Source organism: Sus scrofa, chromosome X (assembly GCF_054392235.1).
Source record: "Sus scrofa isolate SSC_HxYL_T2T_F1_AM1 chromosome X, Sscrofa_HxYL_maternal_Yorkshire_Landrace_v2.0, whole genome shotgun sequence".
Taxonomy (NCBI): domain Eukaryota; kingdom Metazoa; phylum Chordata; class Mammalia; order Artiodactyla; family Suidae; genus Sus; species Sus scrofa.
Genome location: NC_139401.1, coordinates 47,648,918 through 47,663,419, shown reverse-complemented (window position 1 = coordinate 47,663,419; position 14,502 = coordinate 47,648,918). Strand labels below are relative to the sequence as shown.

The 14,502-nt window shown below is 38.5% G+C and overlaps 1 protein-coding gene across 2 annotated transcripts in view; it reads left to right on the top strand.

Moving 5' to 3' along the window:
• Positions 1-14,502, top strand: part of DGKK (diacylglycerol kinase kappa) — a 167,712-nt gene that overhangs the window by 140,814 nt on the left and 12,396 nt on the right. For both annotated transcript variants that reach the window (XM_013990902.3, XM_085007928.1), the window contains exons 13-18: positions 7,101-7,192; positions 7,959-8,058; positions 8,925-9,144; positions 10,879-10,983; positions 11,442-11,538; positions 13,180-13,287. In XM_013990902.3, the coding sequence (XP_013846356.2) occupies positions 7,101-7,192; positions 7,959-8,058; positions 8,925-9,144; positions 10,879-10,983; positions 11,442-11,538; positions 13,180-13,287 (722 nt within the window). The remainder of the gene's footprint in view (positions 1-7,100; positions 7,193-7,958; positions 8,059-8,924; positions 9,145-10,878; positions 10,984-11,441; positions 11,539-13,179; positions 13,288-14,502) is intronic.

Genomic DNA, 14,502 nt, shown 5'->3' with positions numbered 1-14,502 from the left:
GTGGTTCTATATGGGTTTTTATTTTCTAGTTCTATGAAAAATATCATAGGTATTTTGATAGGGAGTGTATTAAATCTGTAGATTACTTTGGGTAGAATGGCCATTTTTAACAATATTAATTCTTCCAATCTAAGAGCATGGGATATCTTACCATTTCTTTGAGTCATCGTCAGTTTCTTTCATCAATGTTTTACGCTGTTCAGATTATAGGTCTTTCACCTCCTTAGTTAAGTCTATTCCTAGGTATTTTTTTATGTGATTTTAAACAGGATTGCTTTCTTGCTGTCTTTTTCTGATAGCTCATTATGAGTGTATAGAAATGCAACAGATTTTGGCATATTAATCTTGTATTCTTCAACCTTGGTGAATTCATTTATTAGCCCTAATATTTGGGGATGGAGACTTTGGAGTTCTCTATATAAAGATCATTTCATCAGCAAATAGTGACAGTTTTACCTCTTCCAAAATGAATGCCTTTTATTTCTTGTACTTCTCTGAAAGCTGTGGCTAGAACTTTCTGAGAGTTAGCATCTTTGTCTTGTTCTTAAATTTAGTGGGAAGACTTTCAGCTTTTCACTGTTGGTATGATATTGGCTATAGGTTTATCATAATGGCCTTAATTATGTTGACATATATTCCCTCTATTATACCCACTTTGGGTGAGAATTTTTATAATGGATGTTGAAATTTGTCAAATGCTTTTTATGCATCTATTGAGATGATCACATGATTTTTATCCTTCCTTTCATTAAACTCATGTATCATATTAATTGATTTGTAGCCAAATCAATTAATATGATCTACCCTCATGACCCTGGAATAAATCCAAGTTGATCTTAGTGTATATCCTTTTTACATATTGTTGGATTCAGTTTGTTAATATTTTAAGGATTTTTGCATTTATATTCATCAAAGATATTGGCCTATAAATTTTCAGTAGCTTCTTTGTCTGGTTTTGGTATCATGGTAATGGCGGTTTTTTAGAATAAATTTGGGAGTGTTCTTTCCTCTTCGATTTTTGAGAATAGTTTAAGAAGGATCAGTATTAGCTCTTCTTTACATGTTTGTTAGAATTCCTCTCTGAAGCTGTCTGGTCCTGGACTGTTGTTTGCTGGAAGTTTTTTTTATTACAAATTCAACTTTAGTAGTAGTGATCAGTCTGTTCAAATTGTCTGGGGTTTTTGTTGTTGTTGTTTTTCGTTTGTTTTGGTTATTTGTACCCATAGCATGCAGAAGTTCCCAGGCCAGGATCAAACCTGAGTGACAGCAGTGACCACACTCAATTCTTAACTGCTAGGCCACCAGAGAACTCCTGTTTCTTCTTGACTGAGTCTGAATTTTTCTAGAAATGTGTTCATTTTTTCTAGTTTTCCAATACATTGGCATATAACTGCTCATAATCTGATTTTTTTTTTTGTATCTCTGTAGTATTGGCTTTTATTTCTCCTCTTTCATCTCTTACTTTGTTTATTTGGGTCCTCTCTCATTTCTCCTTGGTAAGCCTGGCTTAAGTTTTGTCAATTTTATTTATCTTTTCAAAGAACTAGCTCTTGGTTTCACTGATCTTTTCTATTGCTTTTTCTGTCTCTATTTTATTTATTTTCTCTCTGATATTATCATTTCCTTCCTTCTGCTGACTGTGGGCTTTATTTGTTCTTTTCTAACTCTTTTAGGTAGTAGGTTCTTCTTTTTCTAACTCTTGTTTTTTTAAGATTTTTCTTGTTTCTTGAGGAAGGCCTGTATTGGTACGAACTCCCCTCTTAGAACTGCTTTTGCTGCATCCCATAGATTTTGGAAAGTTATATTTGTATTTTCATTTTTCTTGAGGTATTTTCTGATTTCCTCTTTGATTTCATCATTGTCCCATTAGTTTTATAGTAACATGTTGTTTAGCCTCCACGTGTTTATGTTTTTCCTATTTTTCTTTCTGTAGTTGATTTTTAGTTTCATACTGTTTTGGTCACACACATGCAAAAATACTTGATATAATTTCTATCCTCTTAAATTTGTTGAGGCTTTTTTACTGCCTAGCATGTGAGCATGTGATCTATCCTGGAAAACGTTCCATATGCACTTGAAAAGAATGTGTATCCTGTTGTTTGGGAATGGAATGTCCTGTAGATATCTATTATGTCCAACTAGTCTATTGTGTCATTTAAGTCCACTATTTTCTTATTATCTGTCTGGATGATATATCCATTGACGTCAGAGGAGTGTTACAATCCTCTACTATTATTGTATTATTGTCAAATTCTCCCTTTATGTCTGTCAGTATTTGCTTTATATATTTAGGTGCTCCTATATTGGGTGTATATTTTTTAATTAAAGTATAGTTGATTTACAGTGTTCTGCCAATTTATGCTTTACAGCAAATGACTCACTCATACATAAATACATTCTTAGGATATTATTTTCCATCATGTTCTGTCCCAGGAGATTTGATATAGTTCCATGCTATATAGTAGGACCTTATTGTTTGGGGTGCATATATGTTAACAAGTGTAATATTTTCTTCTTGTATTGATCCCTTTATCATTATATAATACCCTTCTCTGTCTTTGTCTTTTATTATAGCCTTCATTTTAAAGTCTATATTGTCCTATATGAATATCGCTAACCCCTACTTTGTCATTTTTGTTTTCATTAATTATCTTTTTCTATCCCCTCACCTTTATTCCATGTGTGTTTAGCTCTGAATAGATTCCCTTTTAGGCAGCATATTGAAGGGTCTGACTTTTTTAATCTGGTCAGCCCACTGTCTTCTGATTGGAACATTTAGTCTACTGACATTTAAAGTAATTATTGATAGGTATGTACTTAACTGCCATTTTATTACTTGCTTTCCAGTTGTTTTTGTAGTTCTCTGTTTATTCTTTTTTGTTTCTCGTGTTGTAGTTTAACAATTTTCTTTAGTAATATGCTTGATTTCCTTTCTTTTTGGTTTTTGTTTATCTTTTGAAGGTTTTTGATCTGTGGTTTCCATGGGGTTCAAATATGTTGACCCATAATTATATCTACTTTATTTAATCTGATAGTCATTTAAATTTAAACACATTCTAAAAGATCTACATTTTTACTCCCCCCAACATTTTATTTTTTAAGTCATATTTTATATCTTCATGCTTATCCCTTTACTGTTGTCTTTATAATTGATTTTACATTTTTTCTTCTTTTAATCTATGTGCTTGTTTATTTAAATGATCATAAATCCTTATTATATATTTGCCTTTCCTATTTGGGAATTTTCCTTTTCTATGGATTCTTCTTTTTTATTTAGAGAAGACCCTTTAATATTTCTTTTAGAGTAGGTTTAGTATTGCTCATTTATTTTAGTTTCTGCTTGTCTAAGAAGTTCTTTCTCTCTCCTATTCTAAATGATAATCTTGCTGGGTGGAGTATCCTACATTACAGGTTTTTCCCTTTCAAGATTTTGAATATATCTTGCCACTCCCTTTTGGCCTACAATGTTTCTATAGAGAAATCAACTGATGGTCTTACAGGGGTCCCCTTGTAACTAACTATTTTTCCTTGCTACATTTAGAATCCTCTCTTTAACTTTTGACACTTTAATTATGATGGGTCTTGGTATGGGTCCGTTTGGGTTCATCTTATTTGGGACCTTCTGTACTTCCTATATCTGGATATCTGTTTCTTTCTTAGGTATGGGAACTTTTCAGCTATAATTTCATTTAAAACATTTTCAACCACCTTCTCTCTCTCTTCTTCTGGGACCAATATTATATGAAATATATATATATAGATTTTGCTATTCTGATTGTGTGATTTCCATTTTCTATCTTCCAGATCTCTTATGTGTTTTTCTGTATCACCTAGTCCACTGTTAATTCCGTCCAGTGTGTTTTTTCAGTTATTGTATTTTTCAGTTCTGACTGGTTCTTTTATATTTGCTAGTTCCTTGTTAAATCTCTCACTGCGTTCATCTATTTTTCCCCTAATTCAGTTATCTTTCTTATTACTAATGCTTTAAAATTTTTATCTAGTAAATTATTTCCGTTTCATTCATTGTTTTTCCAGGGCTTTTCGCTCTCTCTTTCAATTGAGACAAAGGCCCCTGTCTTTTCATTTTGCTTATCTTTCTCTATCTCTATGAAATTAGGTCAATACCTATGCTGGTCTTGAAGGGATGTCCTTATGTAGGAGTGTTCCTATGCAGTCTGCTTGTACCCAGTGGCTTTGTGGTAGATCTAGATGTGATATGAGTAAAAATCACCTTTCTTCAGGTGTGCTGGTAGGTAAAACCTTGGTAGGAGGTGAGGCTGGAGATAGAGGTGCTAGGGCAGAGCCAAGTGTGATTCAGGGCTTTCCCTCTGCTCAGTGGACATCACTGCCCTATTGGGAGTAGGATCAAGTCCTGAGTTGCTGGATCAAAAGCCCTAAAGCTCAGGTCAGATCTGCTTGATGCATTTAAGTGTGTGCTCTTCCCTCTCCCAGCACTGGTACCCTTACCTGAGCAGAGCAGTACTGGAGCAAAAGAGGCTGGGGTGGGTGTTCATGGCGGGGGGGTCAAGGCATGAGCTGTGGTGGTCTGGCTGCCATCAGAGATCTGGTCTGCCTCTGATATGTGCAATTGCCAGTAATGGCCACCCCTTCCCTGCTTGGATGCCACTCAGGATTTGATCCACTGTAGCATCTTTTTAAAAATTTAAGTACAGCTGATTTACAGTGTTTCAGGTGTACAGCAAAGTGATTCAGATATATAGAGAAATATTCTATATATATTCAGAATATATAAAAATATATTCTTTATATATATTCAGATATATACATATATTCTTTTTCAGATTTTTTCCACTATAGATTATATCATAGCATCTTACAGCCAAGCTTCTTCCTTGCTTGTGGCAGCCCTCAGTCCAATGTGGAGCTCTATGTGAAGCAACTGGTGTTGGAGCATTTGTTTGGCTCAGGCTGGGGCACACACCAGAGTCATCACAGGAGACCAGTCATCCAGCTGGGTATTTTAATCCACGCTTTCTGCCCTGCTTTGGAGGCTAGCTAACATTCACAGGTTCTCCATGAGCATAGTCAGGCTTCTCAGCCCTCCTGAATCCCACCGGCTCTCCAACCAGCCAAGAGGGCTTATATTCCCTGCGTTCGACCCCAGGGCTGGGGTGCTCAATATGTGGCTCAAGCTATTCACTCCCCAGGGTGGGTGTTTGTCTTTTCCTCTGAGTCTCCTCCTAGGGGAACAGGTCCCAACTTCATTGGTTCTCTTCCCTTCTTATCTGATTCCAAGCGCATCTTTCTTACAGTCTTGGTTGTACAGGAGTTTTTCTGCCAGTTTCCTATTAGTATTCAAAGAGAACTGTTGCACATATTGATGTGTTCGTGGGGTAAAGTGAGTTTCATATTCTCATACTCTACCATCTTGATTTGAGTCTCTCTGAGTCTAGGTTTCTTACAGCCCTCCTATTAGTCCCACTGGTAATCTAACCAGCTAAGGGGACTTGTCGTTTGGTGTCAGATCCAAGGGCTGTGGTGCCCATTACGTGGCTTGAACTGCTCACTCCCCAAAAAGGCTTCTGCCTTTTTAATCCCATCCCTCTTCTATGTCTCCTCCCAGGGACACAGGTTCCAAACTGATTGCTTCTCTTCCCTTCCTACTCAATTCTGTGTGCATCTTTCTTACAGCCTCGGTTTTTGAAAATTCTTTGTCAGTATCCACTTAGTTTTCTGTGATAATTTCTCCACATTTTAGATGTACTTTTGATGTGACCATGGGGGGAAATGAGTTCTATGTCCTCCTAATCCACCACCTTGATCTCTTCCCCAAAAAAGTTTGAACTTTTGTCCTAAGAGCAATGAGAAATACATGAGGATTTTTCTTATTCCATTATGAAATGTTTAAACAGTAGGAAATTTTAACTGATATTTTCTACCATTAATATTTTACTATACTTTCTTAATCACATTTCTATCCATCTATCTAGTTTGCTAGCTAATAGAAAGGTTTTAAGCAGAATATCCCCATGGTATGTGGAGAAACAATTGAAGGAACAAAGACTAGAGACAAGGAAAAAAAGATAGGCAGTTCTGTAATTGTATAGACAAAAGATGATGGTGATCTGGACTAGTGAAGTGGTAATAGAGATAAGGAGAAGTGGGTGGACATATTTAAAACCTATTGAAGAGATAGGATCATCAGGAATTGGTAGATGTTTGAATATAGGGGGCGATGGAGAGGGATGCATATAAGTTGTGGTTAGGAGAGCAGACTTAAGAGCCAGACTAGGAGTTCCCCTTATAGCTCAATGGGATAAGAACCCAACTAGTATCCATGAGGATGTGGGTTCGATCCCTGGACTTGCTCAGTGGGTGAAGGATCTGGTGTTACCGTGAGCTGTGGCATAGTTTGCAGATGCAGATTGGATCTGGCGTTGCCATGGCTGTGGTGTGGGCTGGCAGCTGCAGCTTCCATTCAACCCCTAGCCTGGGAACTTCCATATGCTGCAGGGGCAGCCCTAAAAAGAAAAGAAAGATCCAGACTACCTGAAATCAAATCCTAGTTCTGCCACTCATCAGCTCTCCCTTTCCTATGCCTCAGTTTTCATTTCTGTGAAGTGGGGATAATAGTTCTTATTTCATAGAATTTTTTAAAGGATTACTTTAAAATACACACACACACACACACACACACACACACACACACATCTGAGAAAAGAGCCTGGCACATAGTAAGTGCTATATAAGTGGATCCTATTATTATTTTTAATTTTATATATAAGAGGTGACACTTTGGTTGGAAAGATGTGGGTTTGAATCCCAGATTTATTATTTACTAGCTATATAATATGAATTTGTTTGTTCATTTGAAACATGGAACAAACAGTTTCTCCTTCATATCAATTTTTGAGTGTTTAGTTTCATAGAGGAAACAATATGCACCTCTTATTTTTAGAATGACCACAGATCTAAGATTATCTGTGGAGTTCTTCAACAATAATTCTTTAATTGTGGTTATTTTCAGAGAGGTAGTTGAGTTGCAGGTAGAGCATCAGTAGGAGATGAAAGGGTGAGGATGGGTAGCACCCTATCAAAGCGCTAAGATTCTAGGTCTCAATACTCCTTTTCCCCCCTAGGCTGCTGCCATCCAACACTTAGAATCTGCAACCACTGAGTTGAACAAAATCCTGAAGGCCAAGTATCCGACAGAGATGATCATCGCAACCAGGTCAGTATTCTTTTGGCTCTCAATCTTTGGGGTGTTTTTGCCCCTCATGAGCCATTTCTTAGGCAGATATGGGGCTCATTTTAATATGTTGGGGGTTATGTCCAAGGAAAGCATGTTTACCTCTCCAAGTAGAGTTTCTCCCAACTAAAACTTCTTGAATGGAAAGTTTAGGGGGAAAAAAGATGAGATTGGGGTGAAGGTTCCTCCTATTCCAAAAAGACAAAATTTCAAAGATAGATTTCCATCTGATTCCTAGATAACTCTCTGTAGTACCTACTACAGCTGCTTTCTCATAGCCTGAGCAACACAATCTCCCCCTCTAAATACGTGGGTCATTCATTCCTCCTGGGACTCTGGTGGGTTCTCACCAAGTATATCACATTCTCTTTTGAGAAACACTCCCTACAGTTCCAAAGTCATTTGTCTCTACTAAATTAGCTGGATCTTTGAACCATAGCTGATTTGACCTAGGATGAAATCTTGACCCAAGCTGAACCAACTGAATTGTTTTCCAGAAATTCAGAATTTGGGCTAAGAAATGCTATTTAAACTCTCTTTAATATTAGCATATTTCACCATATGCACATGAAGAATCAGAATAAACAAAGAGGGGAGAGGGAGTAGGGAGAGAAGGAAAGGGAGAGAGGAGAGATCAAGAAAGAGAGAGGGAAAAGGAAGAGGAGGAATATAGAAACTAACATAATGAGAGAAGGGCTCTGGACCTCATGGTCCATGTTACATTGTGCCATCTATCTTATCTTTCCAGATTCCTGTGCTCAGCAGTGGAAGATTTTGTGGTTGATATCGTAAAGGCCTGGAGCCGGATAAAACAGAACAATACAGCAATAGAGTCTGTGATTTTGAAAGTAAGTTTCCATTCTTTTCTCTTGTACTCTTTGTGGTGCAAAACTTTTCACCCTTCACCAAATGAAGGGTGGCACTATACATACTTATCCATGTACCATGTACCAAAGTATATGCCAAGCATCTGTCCACATCTAGACGGTGTGCACCAAGCATGCATGAACATGGCTGTATACCAGAACATGCTCCAAAATATATACAACTACATGCTAGAAATATACCCACATTCGCCTCTATAACAACAATAGTAACAATAATAGCTAATACTTAACATGACACTTACTCTGTGCCAGGCACTGTTCTAAGCACTTAAAATGTATGACTTATTTAATCTTCACAATTACCCTAGAATATAAAAATGCAAAGAGATTAAGGTACTTGCCTCCACTCACAAACTAGTAAGTGATGGAGCTGGGAATCAAGCCATAATCACACACTACACCCCCGCAAACATCCACACAGACAAAGGCAGACACCAGGCACACATCCAGAACCATATCCACATCCATAGGAGCAAGCCCATGAAACCACCAATCCAGAAATGTTTATCTTTCCTCAATTTTGCCATATTACACATCATCTTACAGGCCACTGTGACATGAAAAAGACTAGGCAACATGCATTGATGCCTGCAGCTGCTCACAAACAAATGTCTCTTTGAACCCTTAACACCCTTTGGTTATCTTATTACATCTACCCAAGTAGTTCTTACCCTAAACTTTCATCTCCCCACATACAGCTTTCTATGGTCAATGTTCCCTGCCAACTATTAACTCCTCCCCACCTCTCTCCATACCATCTGACTCCTCATTCTGTCCTTTCGAGCATGAATCCCTCATAACAATGCCCTGTCTCCTTCCCCACATAGAGCGACTTAATGTATGACAAGCTCAGTGTCCTGATTGATATCCTTGCTGAAGATGCAGCAGTTGAGAAGAGTAGTACAGCATATGCAGACAGTGCCACAGCAGATGGAAAGCCCTTCGTCCCACAAATTGACCACATAGCCAAGTGCAAGATGGAGCTGGCCACAAAGGCCCAGAATCTCCAGAAGTCCTTGAAACTCATCATATTCCAAGTTGAACAAGGTAAGGGTCCCAGGGTTGTGGCAATTGAGGTAGAGGAAAGAGAAGGTTCCTGTGGATGGTATACTCCTCTCCCTCACTCTGGGTCTGCTATTTGACACTACTACCAAAATTTAACTAGATCCTGTATTCATAAAGCATCCAAAATCAATCTTCTGACTTTACTGATTTGAAAAGCCTCAGCCCGATAAGCTGCCCCTTTGACTTCTTCTGCCTCCCAGGCACTCAACTCTTGCTACCTATTTATTTTTGGAACTAACACTCATCCTAAATAATTACAGCTGCTAAGTGGCTTAGCTCAAAGCTCCGTCAACTTCCACCTCCAGACATGGAACTTTTTTCCACCTGCTCCTGTTCCCTTCCAACCACTAAGCCTATGATGATTTTAGAAAGAAAATAGTGTTTATCTCTGCATGTCTTACACAGTATTAATCAGTTACAAGGGCCCTGAAAATGGTCCTGTCAGCTCTGGCATTGATTGCCATTTCCCATAACTTATGACAATCTGCAAGCTTCCAACTCAGTATGAAAACTCCTTCAACTCCTCCAGCTTCTTATGTTAACATTTTGGTTCCCACTTCTTCTCCACAATGCTTCTTTGAAGCACAGATCAGAAAATGGTGTAACAGCAAGTGTGTTCTACCTGAGCTATTGGAATTGAGCAAAAGTTCACATAGCAAGGAAGTCCCTTTGGCTGGCCTTTGATTTTAAGCTATGGTACCTTCTCCTGCCTTGCTACCTTTAGGTAAAACCTCAGCCAAGTTTCTAAGAAAGAAAGGAAATATCTCTTCTGCTTTGCGAAATCATTAAACAGCCAGTTTGCCTTTATTTGTGCAGGTAATTTCCAAGTAGAAGAGATCACACCAATCTAACATGGCCATAAACCTGTTAAAACTAACCCTGTCTGCTCCATCAGTACATAAGTCAGAAGTGCAGCTTGTGTGGAGTTCCCATCATGGCGCAGCAGAAACGAATCCAACTAGGAACCATGAGGTTGTGGGTTCTATCCCTGGTCTCGTTCAGTGGGTCGAGGAAACAGCATTGCCATGGGCTGTGGTATGGGTCAAAGACTTGGCTCAGCTCAGATCCTGCATTGCTGTGGCTATTGCATAGGCCAGTGGCTGTAGCTCCAACTGGACCCCTAGCCTGGGAACCTCCATATGCCAAGGGTATGGCCCTAAAAAGAAAAAAAAAAGTGCAGCTTGTGGCCTTGGGACAAAGAAAGGCACACCCCAGGTAGAATAGGGATTGAACCTGTGAGCTTTAGCATAGGCTGAGCATCTGAGCTATTCAATATATAAGCTGGTGAAAGGAAGGCAACTCCTCAAATATTCTGGGTATTTATCAGACATTTGAGTGGAGGAATGGCATGGTCCTAGAGGGTTAAGTTTAGAACAAAGGTCATGTGAGTAAATGAATTAACAAATAGGTGAGAATGGAGGTAAAAGAGAAGGTTTCCCACCCTATTCCCCCTACCCCTGGCCCAGAGCTTCTACTCATAGCCACATTTACTGGATAACAGGAAAAGAATATCAAGTAAAATTGAGAAAGCTTGGGCATGGATATGAGGAGTGGGCAATACGGAGAGGTGATGATCAAATGAGAGTCTCTGTTGTCGCCCCACACACTGAAATTAACTAAGAATTGCTCAAGAAATGTGACCAATTCTCCCTCCCTCCTTTCCTCACTCTCTTCCTTCCTCCCTTTCCTTCCCTCCCTTCTGCTTTTTCTCTATAGTTCTTGATGAACAAAGCCGACAGACGATATCAGTTAAGAACTTTAGTTCAACTTTCTTCCTGGAAGATGACTCAGAAGATATTAACCAGATGAGCCCAAGACACCGTAAGGATCCTTTTCTTCTCCTCTTAGTCTAAGCTTCACCTCTGCTCTGTCTTCTAGTTCCCAGAGAATAAATGTGTATTTTTATCCATCTTCCTTGAGCCATAGTCCTGCTCTGCAGAAGATATCGCGCCTTCTCCAGAAACCTCACACTATAGGATCCCATGCCCATGTCCAGAAGTAATGACCCCACTAGGTACTTTGAAAAGGCTGGCATGATGAAACCCAAGATGTGAAGCTGTTTCACTGCCAGCAAGCAAGTAGCCCAGCCTAACTAGTCTCTCAGTGGAAGTTCCTGTCCATCCAAAATGATCCCTCTTTGGAACGAGAACCATAAATATTATCTAGGAGAAAGTCACTGAGGTTGACTCTGCTCCAATGGAGAAAGTAGGGTGAAATGCAAGTGGGAGGAAGGGCTTTTTGTTTGTATCTGACACCAACGTGATATCTTTTGTGTCTAGGTTCTCGTCTTGGTACTTTGTCTTCTATATCTTCTCTCAAAAGTGAAGACCTAGAAAACCTCAATTTGGAACACTTATATTTTACACCTGAAATGATGTAAGTATTCAGGCCTATCACCTCTTCATGGCTTCTTCCTTTCTCTAATTGAGAGAATATTCTAAGGATACCCAGAACCAACTGCTGACTCTACTTACTAGTTGTATAACCTTACGCAAGTAATTCAACCAAAACCGCAGTGTCCTCTTGTATAAATGGAGGTCATTGTAGAACTTGCCACATAGGTTTACTGCATTTATTGAGTTAATATATGCAAAGTATTTGCATTGAGAAGTGTTTGGCACCCATAGTTACATACTATGTGTTATAACTATTTATTTTTAGTTATTATAAATGTTATTGTCATTTCAAAGGACCTGTTTTTCACTGTTGCCTTTACCAGTAAATGATTGGAGTTGCTAAGAAGTAAGTGGACATTTAGGGAACTAGGTAGCAAATCTAAAGACATCCATCTCAGTAGCCTTACCTCTTTAGAATATCCCCAGTAGCCAAGTTCCACCCCATTGATTCATTTTGAGTTCCATGAAGAAGATCAGTTACATCAGTTAGAGAAACCCCAATTTCTAGACTATGGTCAAGGGAGGCAAATCTCATGCGAGAGATGTAGGGTCAGTTTAGTAAGGAATTTTTTAAAAATCTGGGATTAAGTAGCTAAACTGTACCTATTTTCAGTTTCTCAAAAGAAAAACATAGCTAGCAAGTATTTAAGTTTCCTATACTTCCCATTTATTCTTATCCCAACCCCCACTCCCCTCTACTTTACCATTGATTTTAAGTTCATATCTGAGGCCTCAATAGACCTACCTAATGAGCTTTGATCAATGGTATGCTGAAAAATGTTTAACAACCAGCTTTCCTGGCGGGAGGAAGCCCTGATTTGTTCCTGGTATAAACCCTCCCATCATGGCCTATTTCAAGTTACTGATATAATGTGTGCAGAGTTGGGAAGTGATGGGCATAATCAGCTTACATAAGCTGGTATGAACTGGCTTTAGCACAATGCTGGTTTTGATGTTGACACCCCAGATGGACGCAGAAGAATCAAAAAACTGCTTGGCTTTTTTTGTTGTATAAATATCTACCCTCATTTATCAGTTTTATTGTCCCATTAGATGTATGGTTACTTTGCCCTTTGATGTGAAAATACTACAGAGGAGTTCATACATCTCTGAAAATAGTAGTGCAGACTTTATTCTCATCATATATATATATATATATATATATATATATATATATACACATATATATAATTACTCAGTGAATTTATTACATTTATAGTTGTACAATGATTGTCACAATCCAATCTCATCATATATTTTTATCTGAGGTATTTAAGTTATTTATGGGAATAAGCCAATGACTCTTATTTCCGTTTATTGTGGGGAAAATATTGGCCACTCATATCTGAGAGTCTCAAAAGGTGACTTCTTTATTATGAGTCCCAATCCCACTGAATACTCCCAAAGATGGGGGGGGTATCCTCTCTTACAGCTAATAAGCTAGTTGTTAACATAAATAGGACTTCTACATTTGCCTCTCAAGAACATTTAGCCGTGTGCCTAACGTAGAGGCCTTTCCTCAATGGTTTTTGATCATGCAGATAAAGTCTGCAGCCCAGTAATAACAGTACTTCTTTCCTGCACCAATGCCTATTCTCTTCTTTCCTTTGGCTACTTTCAGACGCTTCAAAGAAAGGTGTGTCATGAACAACTACTTTGGAATTGGACTAGATGCTAAAATTTCTCTGGAATTCAACACCAGAAGAGATGAACATCCAGGACAATACAAGTAAGGAGAAGAAACTCCCCTCCCTACATGCAGACACACAATTGCAATACATGCATATATCCCTACATCCCTTACCTCAAAGACAAGCAACAGAAAGAGGTTCATCTTTTGGAAGTAAAAAACATTGGTCCAAGGTTAGCCTAGTGGGATAGTTGGCCCCATATGTTGACTGGATGTGTGATGACTCTGCACTAGCATCCTGAACTTGGAGCTGCCTTCCTAGTCTTGACCTGTGGACTGCTATGTAAACATAACTAACTGTGTTACTGTTAACAAAAACAGGTTACAGTGAATTGATTTGGCAAATTACCTATCTTTGTTCTGTCTCTGAGAACCTGCCAAGGTCCCAGTGGTGGTTTCAGGTCTGTTTTTGCTTGGCAAGGCTGTAAAATATCAAAGATTGCCCTACTGGTTCTTAGTATTCCTAACCTGGTTCCCCTCACCTACTGATTTCATTCTATCTAGTGTTGGCCTACAAATAAAAAGAGGCACACCTTCTACCCACCACTACCACCACCACCCCCGCCACATGCCACCAGAACTCCTCTCTCAGAGCAGGCCTGGACTGAGTAGCAACTACTTTATCAAATATGCGTTTTGCAAAGAGTTTCCCAGTTGCTTGTCTTTTCATTTTTTAATGGTAAAATAGAAAACTTTTGAATTTCAGTCCCTTTTTTTAATGGACCACGTTTTTGATGCCACATCTAAGAAATATTTGCCTACTCCAAGGTCTTAAAATTTTGCTATATTTTCTTCTAAAATGTTTGTTGTTTTTGCTCTTGCATTTAAGTCTGTGATCTGCTTTGAGTTAATTTTTTATGTATAGAATTAGGTAAGAATCTAAGTTTGTCTCTTTGCACATGGATATCCATTTACTACAGTGCCATTTTTAAAAACTATCCTTTCCTCCAATGAATTGTGTTGGCACCTTTGTTGACAATCAATTGGCTATAAATGTAAGGGTTTTTTCCCAGACTCTCACTTCTGTTGCATTGGTCTGTGGGTCTATCCTATGTATGTACCACACTGCCTTGATAACTGTAGCTTTATAGTTTTGAAATTGGGAGATGAAAGTTTTCCAACTCTGTTCTTACTTCAGAATTGTCTTGGTTGTTCTAGGTATTTTGCATTTCCATATAACTAAACTAGTTTCATAGATAAGGAAACTAATGTGTCCCAAAAACTTACAGTTTAAAGCAGAGTCCAAATAATTTT